The sequence below is a fragment of the Cheilinus undulatus genome, linkage group 20, assembly GCF_018320785.1.
Source record: "Cheilinus undulatus linkage group 20, ASM1832078v1, whole genome shotgun sequence".
Lineage (NCBI taxonomy): Eukaryota > Metazoa > Chordata > Actinopteri > Labriformes > Labridae > Cheilinus > Cheilinus undulatus.
This window is the reverse complement of record NC_054884.1, coordinates 18026756-18047430: the sequence shown is the minus strand read 5'-3', so window position 1 is coordinate 18047430 and position 20675 is coordinate 18026756. Positions and strand designations below refer to the sequence as shown.

At 38.7% G+C, this 20675-nt stretch overlaps 1 protein-coding gene across 1 annotated transcript in view; it reads right to left on the bottom strand.

The window, feature by feature from the left end:
• The window catches only part of LOC121528720 (double C2-like domain-containing protein alpha), a 49324-nt gene that overhangs the window by 6665 nt on the left and 21984 nt on the right, over positions 1-20675 (bottom strand). Inside the window, exons 7-8 of the mRNA XM_041816284.1 lie at positions 19078-19137; positions 5173-5375 (exon numbers count right to left, since the gene is read on the bottom strand). Of these exons, the coding sequence (XP_041672218.1) occupies positions 5173-5375; positions 19078-19137 (263 nt within the window). The remainder of the gene's footprint in view (positions 1-5172; positions 5376-19077; positions 19138-20675) is intronic.

Genomic DNA, 20675 nt, shown 5'->3' with positions numbered 1-20675 from the left:
AAATGGAGACTACATGGTTAGGTGCTTGGTTTTATACACCTGTAGCAACTGGTCTGATTGAAACACCTGACTTCAACAATCAACATGTGGGGCCACATACTTTTGTTGATATAGTGTGTATCCTAACAATATATCTTATTGAGTAATGCGTGATAAAAAGATACTGAAATCTCCCTCTGAGTTTGTTGTTCTCAGCTCTGTGTTCACACTGATGGAACAGGCTCTCATTCAGCTTTTTTATGTTTCACTCAGAGGCTCAATCATGTTTCATATATTTTACCTTTTTTTCTCTTTGAAGATCCTCCTCCGATGGACAAAAACAAACCCTACAACACAAAGAACTGGCTTTTTCAGTCTGACATAAGAGCTACACCTACTTTGGACTGCATATACAGAGATCAGTCACACAGGTGGCTTCACTTGGTCACTGAGGGAGGTAAAGGAGGGCAAGGGTGTTTTGCTCTGGGACTAATGCTGAAGTGCTGCATGTAATGGACCTTAACTTGCCCACAGGGGCCGCCAAAATCAACGCAAACAGAAAATTCTGACAGTTGCTTTAACTTAATGTTACTTTATGATCGATGTAAATACCTCTTTAGTAAAAGCATAAATTGGGATAAAATCCTATCCAGCAATTTGTGTCCAAAATGAGGTTAAAAAAAGGAAAGCATCAATAGCATCCATATCTTTTTAAAATGTTTTTTGTTGAACCAGACAAAGGAAAAGACTGTACAACCTAAACTTATTTGTCTTAATAACCCCCAGTAACATTTTACAGCTCTTCCTGGGGGATTCTTAGATCATCCCAGGCCAGATGAGATACTGGGTCTCTGCCCAGTTGATTGCACCTGGAAGAATTCCACAGGGAGGCACCCTAATCAGATGCACAAACCTCCTCAACTGGCTCCTTGAGATGCGAAGGAGCAGCAGTTCTACTCTAAGGCCATCCTGATTTTTTAATCTGGTATCTACCTCCAATCAAATCTGTTGAATTTATTCAGATCACTGGCACCCCATGCTAGGCTAAGCTTGAAGGTTGAACCTTCATAGTTACTGTATGGTTAAGAAATAAAAGGTTTACTTCCTCAAGTACTGAACCATCCTCCATTATGCTTTACTTTGCAATGATGCTGGAAAAGTCAAACAAAAATAATATCACAGCCCCAAAAATTGAAGTTGGAGGCCCCAAATACTGGAAACCTTCTTGTTTCTACAAACCACAAGACGCAAATGAACTCCTATATGTTTCCTTACTGAAATAATGTACTTATAAACAGCACTGTGCAGAAGTTTTAGGCATGTTTGGGCAAAAAATTGAGGCTGAAATAGGCCTGTAATGGCCGCACCACTGGTCAGGAAGGAGGATCGACACAATCCAGGTTGTGGTCTGGATATCCTTGCATGTTACCAGGAGCATGGGAAATTAATCTGTTGGAAAAAAATAAAGCCTGAACACCTTTAGGGCAGAGTAAGGGGTGGGTGTGATGCATAAGCGTGGCCTAGGATACAGTTTGGGTGGGCAGTAGGATTGCCATGAGACCTTGGTCATGCTGTGGATGTCCTAAGGGGCTGAAAATAGTCTGCAGAAAGCCCAGGTGTGTCACCAGGGGTGAAAAGGCAAAAGAGATGCTGCTGAGCTTGACCTTGGCTTCACAACAGCGTACGTGTGTTAACGTGTCAATTGGCTGCAACCCCCATCCTTAGCATCCCTAAAACTTGTACACATGTCTGTATTTTTTCAGTTTAATAGCTTGCAGGAGTTAATAGATTTATTTCTCCCCTCACCTGCTTTATGAAACAAATGTAGTCTGTCTAAAGCTTTGGAGCCTTTGAATGCTGTCGTTCATGATAATAACGAGTATGGTATCACTTTAAATGATGTGGGATTAAGAAGTATCAAAATGTTAAAAACCTCATTCCCACAAAGGTGTAGTAAACATTAATGGGAAACAAGTGCCGTAAACATGAGGCCTGATCGGTAAAACCTTCACCACCACAGCACAGATTGAGAAAGCTCAGCATGCCTTTGCAGGGTGTCATTAAATTCTCAGGATATTTTTAAGCCAGCTGGAAGGAGCGTGGCAAAATCTCTATTCACATTTGCTTTCCACCCACCACCCACAGCTAGCACAGCGTATGTTCCCACACGCTCACAGACACAACAAAGCATCTGGGAGAAAAAATCTCCCGCCAAAGGGCAGAGATGCAAGCACGCATATGAAATAAAACAAGGTGCGAGGGATGCATGTGTGTAGGTTCAGTAGGTCTAAAGACGGAGGGGGAGGAAGTTTAAGGCATGACGGGTGAGGAGAAGGGAGATTAGAATGCACTGCAGGCGTGTGTGTGTGTGTGTTTTCTGTGTTTTACTCGTTCCAAAAGGAAAAAAAAACATAAAAGCCTGAAAGCCATCAGGAGAACGCTGAGTGAAGAAGAGTGAGATTTTATGGCTCATTTGTCCAGTTTCTGTCAGGATTCATAGGTAAACCTTCCTGACCTCTCTGCCGCAAACACAATCACACAAACACAAACAGTCACACACACCATATTGCTTTTCTTTCATCAGTGAGTAATGAAACTCAGAGGGACCTTTATGACACCAACCATGCTGAGATGGTCTGCCCATAACATTACATCATGCCACTGCCTATGTGCATTTGAAGGCTGTTCATACACACACACATAGAAACACACATGAACAGGGCTATCATACATACAAGTGCAATTTTTCACACTGCCCATTAAAGGCAAAGGGTTCCTCATTTGTCACAGTTATCTTACATGAGGTTAACTCGAGACATCCATCACCAGTGGGCAGTGACAAGTGGCGGTGCATGGGGTCAATACATGACAATGGCTTTATAAAAGCATCTACAGGTGTAAAGAGGGAGATAGAAATTGGAACTGGATTTTGTTTGGTTAATAATGACCTTACATGACATTTCATCAGTCTAAGTAGTTTTTGTTTGTGCTCATATTAATATAAATGAGTCAAATTGTGAGCTTGTATCAGCTGTTAGAAATGCTGGCTACAGTCAGTCTACAGTAGTCCCCTACAAACAACTTTTTCCTGTGTTTGAGTAGTTTGCAGAAAGCTTTGCTCTTCTAAGGTAAAACATGCAGTTTTCAATCCAGTAGATGTTTTTATGCCATTATTCTCTCAGACCAAAACAAAACTCCTTCAGTGTACCACCTTCCCTCCTCTTTCAACCACATGCAGCCATTTGTAAGACTTATCTACATCAGATATACCACCCAAAGATGATTCACTCCCCAGGCATTGAAGTATTTCAGATTGATTCAGACTCAGAGATTAGGTTGATTCTCCTTGACTTGTGCTCTTGCATCAAAATTCTGCTGTTATGCAAAAACCTACTGATTCTCTGAGTGGGTGGGGTCTTCTCACGACCCCACAGGGCTAAAGCTTTATTTATCCTTCATTGCTGCATCTCTGCTGCAGCATACACTGTAGAAGAGTACAAAGAGGCCTTTCCACGTAGCCTGTAGTGTACCTTCTAAAAACTGTAGTGCTTTAGGTGGATATTTTTGGAATGACAGATTTTCCTCAAAATTTTAAAAACAATGAAAGAGATTTGGCTGCAGACTGTAGCTCTCAGATGCTTCCTCTCACAGACCATTACTGTGAGACGGCGCCTCTGTCAGAACAGAAAGATATGCTAAAATTTTCAAAATAAAATTGGATTAAACTTTCAGTGAGCGTAGGTTAGGGAAAGGGTTAAGGTGAGGGTTGGGATAACAAAAGTTAAGCTAAAAACCTGACCTGCAATGTACGCGTTTTGCTGCTGTTAACACAGCAAAATAATGTTAAAGCAAATGTCCGGTAGTTGTTCTAAATGGCCGGAATTCTTGAGGACTGTTGGTCATTTTGACCGGGGACAAAAAAGTCTAGTGGAAACGCTGTTGGACTATTAGTCGACTAAAGGGAAAATCTGACAAATCAGATTCAACTATAAAAATCCTTAGTCGAAGACACCTCTATTAAAAACATCTCCATCCCCATGAAAGTGCAAAATGGACTTTTACATAATGTGAGGAGCACACCTTGTCAGCAGCAGTGATATTCTGAGGATTTCTTTGTTTCTCTAAACAAGTCAGAGACAGCAACGTTGTCCTTGCCGTGAAAATTTCCTTGCCGTTTGTCTGTAGTAACTATTTTATTTTCGAAGCTGTCCCACCAACCTGAATCACGTCTTATCAAGAAGTGCTGAACATTCACAGGAGGATTTGTATCTTTACAGTGTTGTATGTATCAGCAAGGACCTCTTTAGTTCATTCAGGCATCTTTGTTCATCAACACAGTGGAAGACTGACTGTGTGGATGTGTAAGCATGCCAAAAGTCCAGTCAGCAACACTGACACCACCACTAGTTTGCTGTCTGACATTGCCATGAAAATGCAAGTGATTTAATATAAACTTCATAATTCTTGCATGCATTGAACTTGTGAGTTTTTGGAGAGTGTCTGCTTGAATTTTTTTGCAAGATTTCAGAATATCCTCCCAGAGCTGCTGTTTTGATGTGAACTGCTTCCCACCCCCATAGATATTTTGCTTGAGGATGCTCCAAAGGTTCTCAATAGGGTTGAGGTCAGGGGAGGATGAAGGCCACACCATGAGTTTCTCTCCTTTTATGCCCAAAGTAGCCAATGGCACAGATATATTCTTTGCAGCATGTGATAGTGCATTGTCAAGCACGATAATTTTGCTGCAGAAGGCACGGTTCTTCTTTTTGTACCATGGAAGAAAGTGGTCAGTCAGAAATGCTATATACTTTGCCCAGGTCATTAGTCAGCTCTATATAAAGTGAGGCTATTTGATATGTGATCATTTAATGAAGAAAAAAGGCTTATGTTGTATCTTTTACAAAAATACTTAAACTGTATATTCAAACTGTTTTAATAGATTTACAATTCAATTAGAAACAAGTTAAATTAGAGTTTAATCGATAAGGGTGTAGATGAAATATGTGAGAGCACAAACGGACAGATTGAAACATGATTTGTAAAAAACTGAAGGCATAGAAAAATAGTATTGCCTTTACATTTCCAAGAAAGGTAAACATGGTAAAAAAAAATTAAATTAGCAGGAAATGTAGAGACATTTTTTTGTTGACTTGACCGTATAATTTGGTGTCATTGGTTTGACGTCACTCTTACGTTTTAACATAGGGGTCAGAGAAGCCGTTGACATCCATGGCTGCCAGGTGGGCACATCGTTTCACGCCCACACACAGCCCACCACGTGCCCTCTCCTTAGCTTCGCCCTTCAAGTCATCATCGGCAGCGGCCGGTGGGAGGAACTGCAGGCAGAGCAGCAGGCGGCCTCTCTCCTCAAGGCTTCGATGCTGCTCGGTCTCCCACTGAGAGAAAAGCGGGGATAAAAGAGATGGAAATGGAATAAAATGAATGTGTTAAGGGTTTGTGAGTTGGGTGATAAACTTTGGTGTTAAACAGAGGGTTGTGCTTCTTGAAAATGAATAATCGGATGTCGGCACAACAGTGAAGTTTTTTTTAATCAATCAATGTTGTTTCTAGTCTGAAAAGGGACCTATATACACTACTCACTCAGCGGCAAACATCAATTGGCATAGTAAGCAACAAAGAGATTGTTTTCGGGGGTAAACATTCAGATTTTCTCTCAGGAGGTGGTGAATACCATCACACAGCTGAACTGGGAGCGAGTTGTGGACTTGTTGACTGAGACACTGTTTCAAATGAATGTTAATGTTGCTCCATGTCTGTCTAATGTGTAAATTAGTCAAGGCTCGTCGCTAACAAGCTTGCCATAGCATCTGAATAAGGCGATAATGTGTCAGTGTTGTGTTTACTGAGGCCAGAAAATCAATGGAGGCTAATTTAAAGCTGCAGTGAAAATGAACCGCTGAAATTCAGTGCAGAGCCGTCTTTACATATCGAAGCCATGTTTGCTAACACCAACTTGTGCCCCCAGTGATGAAATACATGCTGCAACACAGGCCTGGGGCAAATCTATGAATCCAGCCAATATCAAATCTGAGACCCAAGATGAATCATAGTGGACTTCATTATTGACCAGGTGCTACCTGGAGATGGAAAAAATAGCAATCATTTTTATTCGAGCAGAAGGAGGTGATTAAACAAAACAAAAGTAGTGCTAGTGAAACTTTGTCTGTGAAGGGGAAGTACTAAAGGTTCTAAGATGTACAAACAACATAAAAAGTAAGAAAACACCTGCTGAAGGACATTTCTACTGGCTGTTTATGAACAAAGACTATTAAACTTCATTTAATATGTAGGAGCTTATTGAACTTAATGATTCAATAGAATAAAAAACTGAAAATGTTTTACTTTCCTGCAATAAACTTGTGTCTCCATAAGCCCTTCCCAGTCACGGACATCAAGACACCTTTCTCTATGATTGAGCTCCCCTTCTTTTCCGTTTTTTTTTTTTTTTTTTAAATGTATGTATCTTTATCATGCAGTCTCTTCAGTTTGTACAATTCTTACTAAAAGATAGATTTAGCAAGGACTCACTTTTCCAATAATGCACTGTCCAATTAGTTAAAAATCAAGCCAAACAAATACAACAGAGAAGCCTCTGAATTGTACCAAAGCTTAACGCTCCAAAGAGGAGCCTTTAGACTGAAGCTGAGCATAGCATTTATTAAAGACCCTGTAAAGTGAAAACAGATCGGTGTTTAGGTTTGTTTTATGATAGGTCACTGTGTTATGAACCGCCAGGTCAAATTTCAGTCAAATAAAACATCTCAAAGTTTATAAAATTAAGTTTCAGAATCATGAAAAATGAGGCTGTAAAATCTGCTCTAGGATGGTGTGGGCGTGTCTGTTAAATGAGCTGAAGCCACGCCCACTCAGGAAAGACATAATCCTCTCAAATTAAAAAAAAATGCTACAACCTGAAATGAGGAAAGCACTCACGCCATCAGCCAGCCTCTTGACCTTTTTTTGACTTTAGAAGAAGAGACAAAGCCAGTTTTCTGGCTCAGATCTCTGTTATAATACTTTAGATGATCCATAGACCACTGTGGCTGATAGATTTGGCAAATTTACCTGACAATGAACAATAAACAGCATTAACTGACGGTTAACTTTAATTAAGGCTGTGACATCAGCTAACAACAGACTGTACTGAGATGAACTGCTCTGTGATTTTATATTCTAGTTTTTAAGGGGTGGGGTTATTCCCCACTGTGGGCTCGTGACATCACAAGTCCACATATTGGCCCGGCCCAATTTAAACCAAGCCAGGAAAGAGGTGGAAAACTTTCTGTCGGCCTCAATCCAAAATTCAGTCACATGTAGAGCTCAGTGTTTTTAATTGTTTACAGCAAAAATATTCCAATATATCCAGTGGGTTAAGATACAAATTATGGATTTTACTTAGCAGGGTCTTTAAGACAACGCCTTGGAGCCAAGCACTGCTATATAATTGACAACAGCTGATCTCACACTAGCCCTAATCAGCTGACAGCCAGTTGATTCATTTCTAACCATCCTATTGGCTATTTAAGCTGCTCTAGCCTGCCCACTCTTTGTTGCTCCTCCTTTATGATATATCTGACTTAGTTAATGGCTGAATTTCAACTTCTCCCTAAACCCTGAGCCCTTATTGACTGAACTGCCTGCACCTGGAAGGTGATTAAGTGCATGTGGCTGCAAGGGCTCGAAGTGGTAGAAACAGGAATGGGAAAACCCTTTGTTTTTGTTGACAGTCGGCTTCTTGCAGAGCTTAAAACAAAGACAAAAACAAGCACGTGTCACCTACAGACCTGTTTTCTCAGTGGATGAAGGCTGTTTTGTATAACAGCCTATACATAGGCTTATGGGAAAAATACTTATTTTTTGCAATGTCCACCCCTTTTTGCACCTTCCATGTGTTTTGTTTACAATTTCACTCTTTCACTTCACTTTTGTAGCGTTTACCAGCAGGCATCTCCCGAGAATCCCTGCCATACATCACAATGCAATGAAGTATGGGTAATTCCTTCATGCTAAGTCTGCAGAGGTGCCCACTCACAGAAAGGGTGCATGAAGGGCTCAAAAAGTCAGCAAGAGATCCCTCACGCACTTTATGATTTGACAGTGGGACAGCCCTAAGCCCTCACGGACTTATCGGGAGCACGCCTCAAAGTCAGTGAGTGTGTGAGTGTGGACATTGGGATTGGGCCAGTGTCATGCTGTCATTGATACATGCCCTGTTTCTTTTATTCTGCTGCTTCTCTCTCTACTTCGGGATCATAAAGCTCAGTTTAAATAACTGCAATCAAAGTTTTTGTCTTGACTAAGTGGTTCCGACTGAAATTAATAGTTTGGTCAGAAAACAGCACTAACACATGGACAAGATTATTAAAGATTAAGAGGATTTTGTTCTGTCCACAGCGGGCATCAAAATTGACAAAGTAAAAGTTTCTCATGGGAACTATAAGAAAAAAGTTGTCAGAAAAATAGATGTAAGTACCCTCAACTTCTCTTTACTTAAGGAAATGTACTTTCTCATTTCCTATCTCTACAGTGAGATCATTAACACATAATCAGTCAGTAATAATAGTGATATAAAGTGCTACAAAACTACCTGGTAGTTTAAGATAGTAGCCTTTGCATCCTAGCTACCAGCAAAACATAAACACGACACCTGTCAGTCAGCTCTGCTACATCACCAATTTAAAAAAAGGAAAAATCATAACGGATGAGTTATAAAAAATATGTACGTGCCAATGAAAGTCATTTCTGCATTAATGTCAAAACAGCCCAAATTACATTGTTGAAGTCAGTTCTATCATCACTGCAGTCCAGTGGGAAGATCTGAGCTTGGAGAAGAAACATAGGGTCAAGAAAGGGAAGGAGATTATGAGCCACTCTGACTGCATCCTGAGTTCTCTTTAACCTCCTCTGACCTGAATTTTTGTTTGGAATGCATTTTTAGATTTTCATTTCCCCTCATTTGGGATTAGTTAGACCTGATAGTTTAAAAGCTACCCCAAATTATCTCCAAAAATTCACATAAATTCCTTAAAATCTAACAAATATTACCCAAAATTTCTGCAAAATATCTGAAACATTTTTAAAGTATCATGAAACCTCCCCCAATTTTTTTCTAATGTATGTAATATTCTAAATCCTTCAGTGAAACTTATCATAAAGCCTTAAAATTACAATAAAAATTTCTACTAAAACTCTATGTAAATTCCTGAAATCATCTATCAAATTTCCCCAAATTTCAAATCAAATTCCCCCAATATTTCTTATCAAATTTCCCAAAATGAAATCAAATGTAATTTCCCAAGACAACATGAAACGACAAATATTCCCCTAAACACACACACACACACACACACACACACACACAAAATCCCAACCAAATTTAAAATCATTTATATAGAAATAAACCACATTTTCATTGGAAATACCTAAAAACCAGTAATTTAGAATATTTCAGAAAAATTATAAAAACCCTTGACGATAATGCCTGAAAATTTCCGAACAAATTCACCCAAACATCCAAATAAATATACGGACATTTCCATGAATATACCTAAAATTACAAGGCAAATTTAAAGAAATTTGAATCAAATTCCCCCCAAAATACAAAAACATTTCATGATAATGCCTGAAAATTTCAATGTGAATTCCCCCAACATCCAAACTAGTTTCACAAAATTTTAAAGCAAATTCCCTCTAATATTTCTTATCAAATTTCCAAAAATACATTCAAATATATTCCCAAAATGTAAGAAAATTCTCCCAAACATCAAGGACAACACCTGCCCACCCCCGAGAAAACAAATTCTCAATCAAATTCAAAATAATTAACAAATAAATATAACAAACTTCCAAGAAATAGTGAAAACTTAGAAAGCAAATTACCCAAAGAATTCAAATTGTTTTGCCTAAAAAGCATTTCACTACAATCATGGACATTTTCAAAGTCCCCCAAACATCTTAACAGTTTTCCGGTATATGCTGAGATTTTGAGGTACTTATTTGTAGTTGATTTGGGGTTGTGGCTCATGGTTCTCAGCAACTTGCTTCTCTCAGTGAATCTGTTGTCAGTGACATCTGAATGCTGCTGTTGTCTGTGTGTGTCTCTTTTTCCTGTTGGTAGGCTGTATACAGAATTGACCTTCAGCGATAAATAAACTTGTTTGAATCATGAATCTTAATTTTTTTTTCTACATTGGATGTTGTAACTTGGTGAAAGAAGAAGAAGGAAAGTGGACAAATGTACTCTATGTCCTTCTTTGGTAGATTAGTCCACTCTCTTCATCTTTAAAAGCAGAAAAAGCTACGAGGCCCACAGACATTTATTTTAGCTCCTTTGCCTCAGCTCAGACACAAACTACAACTTCCATGACAAAAAGCAGGAGTGCAGTCCATCAGATAGCAAAGACCTGTCTCAGACGACCCTCAGAGTCATGCTGTTCTACTTGGTTGCTTCTGGCTCGAGTATTTTTCCCTGGACAACATCAAGCTGTTGCCCAATCATCTGACAACAAGCGGATCAACAGCACAGATTCAAAGTGACAGATGAAAGAGAGCGAGGAAGCAGCAACAGAGGGTGAGGAAAGGGAGGAGGATGCTCTCACAGGACCGTGACTCAACCTTACGGCCGAAAGAACCAATACATTTATGTTATTTATAGGGAGGACGCATGTTTGCTATTTCAGGAACGTCATAACTGCAGGTGCATCCATGTGTCTGTTTGATTTTTCTCCAGTGAAAATGTAGGAAACGCTGTTTTATTGCCTGATTTAAATGACATTTATATTTAAAATGAGTTCCATCATTCTTTAACAGCATTTTTCACCAAATGTCTCTCCTCACTTATATATCATTTCATCTCTCATTAAGTCTTATCTCCAGGCGAGAAGTGGACACAGCTCGGGCTATCAATATATCCCTCTCCTCCCTTCCTTTCACTAATTGTCTCAACAGCTCGCCCTCTTCCTTTTTCTAATCCTCTCTTCCTCCTCCTCCTCTTTGTCTGCACTTTTCTTTGGGAAATCATCATTTGTGCCAACAGCCAGTTCTCCATCTGCCATGACTGAGTCGCTGACTTTAAAGCTCGCAATTAGTGAGGATAATTTGCAGCAGGTATGTGGTAATGAAACAGCTCAGACCTTCACAGATCGATAGAGAGCAACTCATTAGGGAGGTGGAAATAAACGCGCATCAGTGTGGAGCTACAAACACAGACACGCAGTGACAGACGGATGGGAAACAGATGCATTTGTGGGTGGGTCTGCAAGACTAAAGAACAGCGACGACACATAAAACAACCTTGGCTGTGGCGGGAATGAGAGACAGCTGTGTTACTCCTGTTATCTCAATGGAGTCCAAGGAGCTGTGGGCCCTCTTGTATGGTGCTTTAAGTCATTTATCTAACATGAGGAGAGGAGTGGTTCGCAACTTATCAATGTTTCTGGAGAAGAAAAGGTAGGAACTTAGGTTAATCATGTAGATAATGGGTTTGATTTAAGTAGCAATCTCTGGTGTTGAAATGTGAAGTCAATGCAGAAGGGGCTAAGAAGACGCCTTTGTGTGTGGCTGACTTAAAAAGATCTCAAAGTCCTGTTTACACCCATGTTAAATAAAAATGTTAAATACCCATCTTAAGTACCCATGGTAAATACCTATGTTAAATACTCATGTTAAATACCCATGTTAAAACCCATCTTAAATACCCATGTAAAATACCTATGTTAAATACCCATGTAAAATACCCATGTTAAATACTCATGTTAAATACCCATGTTAAGTACCCATTTAAATACCCATGTAAAATACCTATGTTAAATATCTTTTTCAAGAGCCCCTGTTATATACCCATCTTAAGTACCCATCTAAAATACCCATGTTAAATATCCATGTTAAATACTCATGTTAAATACCCATGTTAAGTGCTCATATTAAGTGCTCATGTTAAGCACTCATGTTAAGTACCCACATTAAGTTTCCATGTTAAGTACCCATGTTGAAAAGTCATGTTAAATATCCATGTTAAGTACCCACATTAAGTACCCATGTTAAGTACCCACATTAAGTCCCCAAGTTAAGTACCCATGTTAAGTACCCACATTAAGTACCCATGTTAAGTACCCACATTAAGTACCCATGTTAAGTACCCACATTAAGTACCCATGTTAAGTACCCATTTAAGTCCCCAAGTTAAGTACCCATGTTAAGTACCCATATTAAGTCCCCAAGTTAAGTACCCATGTTAAGTACCCACATTAAGTACCCATGTTAAGTACCCATGTTGAAAAGTCATGTTAAGTACCCATGTTATGTACCCACATTAGGTACCCATGTCAAGTACCTATGTTAAGTACCCACATTAAGTACCCATGTTAAGTACCCATGTTAAGTACCTATGTTAAGTACCCATGTTAAGTACCCATGTTGAAAAGTCATGTTAAATATCCATGTTAAATAAATACCCATTGTGACAGCACAAATAATCACATTCAGATCCCTGGTTAAAAAAATAAAATTAGTCTGCACTCATCTTTAAACTCAAGTATTTATTGGCATATTCTGCATGGGGGTTGGAATTTTATTGGTTGGAGCCTGATGACGAGTGAATGTCAGATGGGGGGCAGGAAGTGGAGAACAGTGGATAGGAATTAATCTGAACTGGGAAACGTTAGTACGTTAAAACTCTAAGTAGACATACAGTACAAACATTATGTATGATCCATGCACTTAAATGGAAAATGATTTTACCTACTGGTTTAACTGATTTAAATGCATGGAGGTGATTAATATCATATATTACTCAGTCCTTTTGTTTGTAAATTTCCAATACACCACGTCTGTAATTCACTGCTAGTTGCTGATTGACGTGCACATGTTTGAAATACCCCCCCCCCATTGTTTGGTTGGTTAAGATTATCAGGGTAAGCCTGTCAGAGGAAGATCCCAAAGCAGTGCCAAGAGGGATGGTGGCATTACTTTCTCTCAGCTTATTGCTCTCATTATAATTTCATAATGATCCTTAAGGCCTAACTTTAGGTGTATTAAATATGGACGGACAGTGTATAATACAGGCCGTTTGTCCTTTACTGGATTTATCCCTAAAAAAAGTGAGGCATAAATTAAGAGCAACCACTCCTGCGGGCACCACTACACACTGATTAAACCTAATCGCTCCATAACTATTGCTAATTATACAAGTCTTTCTCAAACTTAAATAGAAGTGAGTCGGCAAAATGAGAAACTCCCCTGCCCTCAAGACTTGTTTTTGACTGCTGCAGTCTTATTTTGTTCTGGTATAAATGAATACTTAATAAAAACTACTTGTTTCTTAAAACATTTCTTAAGTAAAATGAAAAGAAGGGGAAGAGAAAGAATTTTAATAAACTTCTTAATAACAAACTTCCTTAGTTGTTGTCATGCTGACTTAAAAGTTTAGCTGTAGTTGTTAAATGCAAAAGAGTTTAGTTGTATTATAGATCTCCTGGTACCTTGCTCCACACACAGACGGTTATGCTTCTGTATTTTTAAATCTGTCTTTTTTGGTTGGTTCATTAAAAAGGATGCACTGTAAAATGTTTTCTTCCCATCGATTTTTATCACATTTCAAAAGAAAATAAAATGAGACAGAGGCACTAGCAATGCATAAAGATATAATACAGACAACTGTGTATTAGGAAAGGAAAGGAAAAGTTAATTCATCCGCTCTGATTAATCCTGTGAGCTAAAATAGCAGACAGTGTCTACTGTAGGACTGATATAACAGATTCAGTTCACTGACTTCATGAGTCATCTCTTCTTGTCTTACGGTTGTGTTATTCTCACATTACATGACCACAACACAGCCCAGTACCAGCACAAACAAAGGTCTGACTGATTCACTGATGTATCATGAAGATCTGATACATTTCTGCCCTCTGCCTTGTATCTAATTGATCGTATTCACATGACGGCTACTTTACTCAGATTTCGCATTCAGGGTGTAGTACATGTGGTAACAATGGACTGCTGCGCTCAGGGTTGTAAACAGTGTTAAAGTTGGACTTATAAAACTTCTCATTCCACCTCTTCAAAAATAATAAGAGACTGAAAACACGACAGAAAGTGAAAAAAGGTAGAGGGACCATGGGCCATACATCAACGACCTTACCCTTTAGGTTCTGTGAGATAAACGCTAATTCAACCATCCACATTCACTTCTAGCCGAAACAACTTTAGCATCGATGCTCGGTAGAAAAATCCTTTGATCTACAATGTACGAGTCATGGCCTTTGAAACAATCTGTATCTGTAAAAAAACATTTTAGAAACTGTTAGCTACTTTAAAACAAGAGCTAATGCTAGCATTCATGCAGTTTTAACATTGCTTTAGCATTGCGTTACATTGTAAGGAGTTTATGCTTGTCCTGTTCTGTAATTCCACACTCTTAAATGGTATTATTGGCTTCCAACACTTCTTAGCTAATGCTAATATTATTCAAAACAGCCTGAATGCAAATACGTGCCATAATATGCCGGTACAATGTATTTCCAGTTTAAGATTTTTATAAAGATTCAACTTGATTCATAAACAAAGTCTGGTAGTTACAAAGTATATTGCAACATTACAGACTAAGCTACATTTCATAAACAAAACAGAAATAAGGTCAGAGGTCTTGACTGGGAGTAAATTATAGACAAGCTGTGGCTCGCTTCAGCTTTGTTAGCTTTAGCCAAAGCTATCATAAGTGTGCTAGCTGTGTAGCTAATGTTACTACAGAAGCCAATGTAGATAAGTTAGCTTTAGACTCATTGGCTCCAGCAAACATAGCTATTGCTAACTAAGCTACATAAAATAAGTAGCTAATGTTAGCTTCATAGCTTTGTTAGTATAGATATCCATGACAAGCTTTAGATTTAGCTAGGTAACACTGCCATTTACGTAACTCCTTTATCTACCTAACTCTGTTATCCACGTGACTTTGTTATCACCGTAGCCTATGCAGCTACATTCGCGACATTAGAATGTTTTCATGGAGGACAATTTTTCTCCTGTAAGAAGACTGTTAACTCTGCTTTATTAGGCCTAAACATTTTGTAACAGGCTGTAAACAGGCTGTTTGAAATACTGCCCCAAACAAACTAGTGGTAGCAGCTAACAGATGAGATAAAAGAAAAAAATCATTCCTTTTGAAAGCGGCGGCAGCAACAGCCTGCTTGATTCAAGCTGCAACAGCTTACTTTAGATGGCTGCAATGGTCCCTTTAGCAACGTTCTAAAGCAGTCTTATTGCATAATGAATCTTTGGTCTGAGAAAGGCTACAGACTGCATCTGGTTGGTTCTCCCAGCTATATTTGTCAACAATGTTTACATTTTTTTAAGGATGGTATATGATCACTGTTTAATGTCACTGTTTGGATGTACCAGTAGCAGTCTGGAATCTGAGATCAGGATGTCAAAGGAAATAATAATATAAAAAACAGTCGATTTTACATGTGACTTCTAAAATAGTGGTTATCAGCTCTGAGGTCATTGTAATAAACTCTTTGGGCTAAGGAGCAACTCATTGCCCCGACCAGCGGGTGAAACTCTTCAGAGCACATTCAGTGGGTCACACAACCCAGAAGTAAACCTCAGAGCTGGGAGCCAGATCTTGATAATACTGGCATAGCCAATCATGGAGTCACATTAGGGGTTAAAAAATGCTTGGGGTTAGTGTATTTCCTAAAATCAACCCAATTTCCTTCGACAGCTCTGAACCCTCTATGAGGCAACACTGCCCTTAAAAAATGTGTCAGAAAAAGTCATTTTTATCTGGATGGCAAACGCTGAAATTAAAATGCTTAATTTCCTTGCACATTAAATGAAAATTAAACTTTATAAAAAAATATACTGCAAGTGAACAGAGGACTTCAGGCACGTCTCATCAACTTATCTGAGTATTTGTAAAACATTTAGTTGGCTTGGTTTGAGGTTTCTGATTTTAAACATGGTGATGGGGATTTAAAAAAAAACTTTCATTTGAGAGACAGGCAGTCTGAACCTGTAAATAACTCCAGCATAAATCAGCTTTTAGATATGTGGCATTTTTAGCAATGGTGATAACAGAAGTGATGTTTAAACACTTCAATTTTGGATATTTGCATGTTTGTTTCCTTGTTTGCCACTGTTACATGTTGGTTTTAAATCATTTCAAAGGACTCAAAAATCAAACTCAATCATTCAGTTTGACCTGAGATTGATTTGTATTGTACTGCACTTAATGACCTCACAACAATAAGCTACTACTGGCTGATTTTATTAATCAATACTGGTCTATATAATTTAGCTTTTTTGACAAAATAAGCATAAACCTCTTTAATGTCAAAGGGCAGACAGATCTCTACACAGTAATGTCAATCAAACAAAAATCTGTCAGGTAAATTAAGTGACTGCATAAATATTCACCACCTTCAAGTCAGTATTCAATAACGGCACTGAGTCTGTGGGGACAGGCCATACTCCATACTCCATTCTGCTTTGCAAAGCTGCTCGAGCTCTGTCAGAATGCATGGGGATCAGGTGTGAACAGACCTTAACAAGTCCATCCAAAATTCTCTGTTGCATTGAGGTCTGAGCTTTCAGCCATCCAGAACATTCACCTTGTTGTCTTAAAGCTATTTCTGTGTAGCTTTCGCTGGGTATGTATAAGCTCATTGTCTTACTGGGAAACAAATCTTCTCCCCGGCCATACTTCTCTTGCAGACTGAAAGAATTGAAAAAAATTATATTTCGCTGGATTCATTTAACTCTCTACCTTTACAAGCCTTCCAGGGCTGGTTGCAGAGAAGAATCTCTACAGCATGATGCTGCCAACACTGTGCTTCATAGTGGGGATGTTGTGTTTGTGCTGATGTGCAGTGTTTGCTATCCACCAAACATAGTGACTTGTTTGGCCCAAAAGCACCATTTTGGTCTCATCAGATTGAAGAACTTTCTTCCACCTGTCCATGAAATCTCCCACATGCCTTTTAGCAACTCTAATAAAAATGTAACAGGATTTTTTTTTTTCAACAGTGGCTTTCTCTTTGCCTTTCTCCCATAAAGCTTTGACTGGTGAAGAAGCCATGAAACAGTCTCTGTCATCTGAGCTGCTAACTCCTTCAGAGTAGTCATTTGTGTCTTGGTGGACACTAGTATCCTTCTTGCACGGTCACTCAGTTTGTGAGCACGGCCTGATCCAGGCAGATTCACACATGTGCCATATTCCTTATATTTCTTGACGATGGGTTTAACTGAACTCACTGAATGTTAAGTGCTTTGAAGATTTTTTTGTATCCATCCCCTGAGTTATTTCACTGTACCCAGGTGATTTTCATTTCACTAATTGTGAGACTACAAGCACCAGTGGCTGGATCTCTGTTGAATTAGGTCAGCCACTTTAAAAGGGGTGAATATTTAAGCAGTCACTTATTTTACATCACATATTTTTGTTTGATTGACACTACTTTGTCAAAATCTGTTTACTTTGACATTAAAGAGGACTTTTTCTCATAAAAGTCAAATTATATTGACTATGATTGATTAATAAAATCAATAAAAGGGTAAAACATCCAAGGGGGTAATACTTTTTATAGGCACTATAATTCTTGAGAATGATTTTATTTGAAAGGCAAAGACATGTAACAGATTTCTCTCACATAAAATATGAGCTAAACTAAATGAAGTGAGTGAAGTAAGATGAAAAACTTCAGGTAAGTTTGCTATCATCAGTTATTGTTCAATCCTTTTTTATGTCCCCAGTCTTGCAGCAGCTGAGGCCAGAGGCACTATGTTTTCTGTCTGTCTGGGCCATTTTTGTGAATGTGATATCTCAAGAAAGCTTTGACAGTGCATTGTTTAATTTTTGCACAAATGTTCACCCTGACCCAAGGATGACCGGATTGAAGGCACACAATAATTTGACAATTTTAATATTTTGTAATATCATCACTTTTCATCAAAGTTAGCAATTAGTTAGCTTGGTAAAAATATTTCTATTTCTTATTGTCACCACAAAAAAGAAAATCACAGTTTCTCTTTCTATCTTACTCCTGGGAAGGTGGCTTTATGCCAGCAGAGGGTAACTTAAAGCTGTTGGTGTGCATGCAAAGCTAATTTATCCAACCAGTAATATTGCAAAGGAGACAGATTTCACTTTCTGAAAATATCGCCATTATGTTTAATTTTAGGCCAAAAACAACAAGAACAACATCCTGTTGAAGTGTGAATTGAAGCCAATACTGTACTGTTTTCACTGAAAGAGCTGTGCCTAATAAACAGTGTATGTCTCTGCCGGTTTGTTGTCAGATTGTTTGCACAATAACGAGCTCTAAATGTTATGGCATCTGTTATTCCTGCTATTAGGCTGCAGAGCTACAGATTATGGCTATAAACAAGGCTGTGAAAAAGCGTCAGTGTCAATATATTCAAAAATGGATAACAGCTGGTGAAGTCTGGACAACGGGCATGCAAAGCAAGTTGCGAAAGAGTGTGATGTAAGGGGGTTAAGAGCAAGATCAGGAGTGTCATTACTGGAGAGCTGGGAGTGCAGGGGCAGAGTTTGTAAAGGAGAGGTCAAATGAGGCAGTTCAAACCAGTCACTGGATTTGAACAAGGAGGAATAATGCCATTTGGGACAAAATACAGCCAGACAAAAATCACTCATTTCCACAGTTTTGTTCTCTTTCCTTATAAAAATGAGGGAGTAGGGGGAGGTAGAGCAACCCCCTCCACCCTACCCATCTCCTTTATAACATACAGTCTGTTGCACCTTCATATTGAGATTCATGCTACTAGTGATTAATTGCTTTTGAACTAATTTTATTGAATTCAGCATGCAATGTCTTAAATGCATCCATACATAAGGGGGTTTCTAGCCATGCGCTCCCCGGAAAGTCAAAGCATGCTGCTTGACTTTTCTGTGGATTCCCATTACTTTTCTCAGTAGATGATGCAGTTACACAGAAATGTACTCTTTGATTGCAATAGTCATGTAACATAACAAGTTACTTTCAAAAGCAGCGTTACCCAACATAGCAGACGGACAGACAAAAGAACAGAGAGAGAGAATGTGTTTGATCATGTGTTCACCTCTCTCAGGTAGCAGGAGATTCCTCTCAGCGCTGTGCTCATGGCTGTGGGTGAGGGCAGCTGGAGAGACAAAAAGACAAGAAAGACATCAATAATGAAAAGGCATGACTGACAGCAAAGCTGTGCAAACAAGCTCGATAACAAGGAAAAGGACTTTATGAGGGGTTAGATGTATTGAGTGAAGGGTGAATCCACTTTAAAAATGACAGGCCTGACACAGCGTCTGGCTTGCAGGATGACAGAGAGGCTTTAGTGTTTGATCGCATAGAAGCCGACAGTCTCAGAGAGCCAATCTAATACCAACACATGGAGAACAAAAAAGACACCACCCTCCTGCTCCCTTTTCACACATATGCAACCTGCTGTGCACCACTTTTATTTTTTAATCCATTTGTTTCTCATCTCCCTCGCTTGCTCTCTCTGTCTATCGATGGCCCCCCTCCTCTCGCTCTCTCTTCTCCTTTTATTCTCCTGTTTTCTATTTACCCTTTCCCAATGTGACATTTAGCCTGCACAGAAGGCCACCGCAGGGCTACAAGAATAGAAATTCTACTCCTCTTTTTACGTAATAATTGATATTTACAGACAAGAACACTCTCCATTATGTCAGTGGGACATTAATCCCTGCTGAAATAAACTTAATCGAAAAGTATATTATGTGGCCAAAAGTTTAAGTCTGGGGTAGTTATTTTAGGCTTGGTTTCAATAGTTTTGACAGTTTGCTTTAAATGATGTGAAGTGTCTTTATTGGTCTGCAGAGATGCTTGACCTAAAAGTGCTCAGACTTCTTGGAAAACTTGACGCCCACATTTTGCTCTTTGTAAAGATGTTAATAAAGTTGTTCAATTGTTTTGACTGTTTTGACCAAATAAAGCTGAGGAAAGTCCAGGGAAGAATCCATTAAAGAACCTAAGCTATCAATTATTAAAACCCTTATGACAAAACTGTTATATCAAATAATAAAAGACCAACAGGAGGATTTTTGAAACACTGCACCAAAAATTACCCTTGAATATTATAGGTATGGAAGCCCTCAGTTGACGTTTATCTAATTTTACTTCAGGTTCCTGTGATACCAAGTAAGTATTGGTCGTTTTTGCAAGATCTCCACATATTTATGCTGTCATTTCAAATAAGAAGGGTGTTTTTACCCTGGTATGAGATTAATTTCTTGAATTTTGGCAAATCAATGAGAATTTACTCAGAAAACCAGTGTTGTCATCCCAAGATGATAAAACAAACAAGAGCAGAATTTGTAAGAACAACTGAAATCTGCTTGTTATCACAGTAAAATAAAATATAGGCTATGGTTAGGGATTCTGTAAATATAGCTGATTTATGGAGTGGGCAACAGACTGCAGATTTCAGACGCCCCCTCTTGCAGAGCACTAAAGTGAGATGCCACAGAAAAGGAAGGCTGTAATTCATGTTTTAGAAGGGTTTTCTAAACAAAAAAGATTCAACTTGATTTATGAGCAAAATGTGGCAGTTACATTCATAAAATAACCACAGTGCAAACATGAAAGACTGAGTAACATTTCATAAAAAGAAAAGAAAAAAGGTCTGATGTCTCATCTACGATTAATGTGTGTATAGGC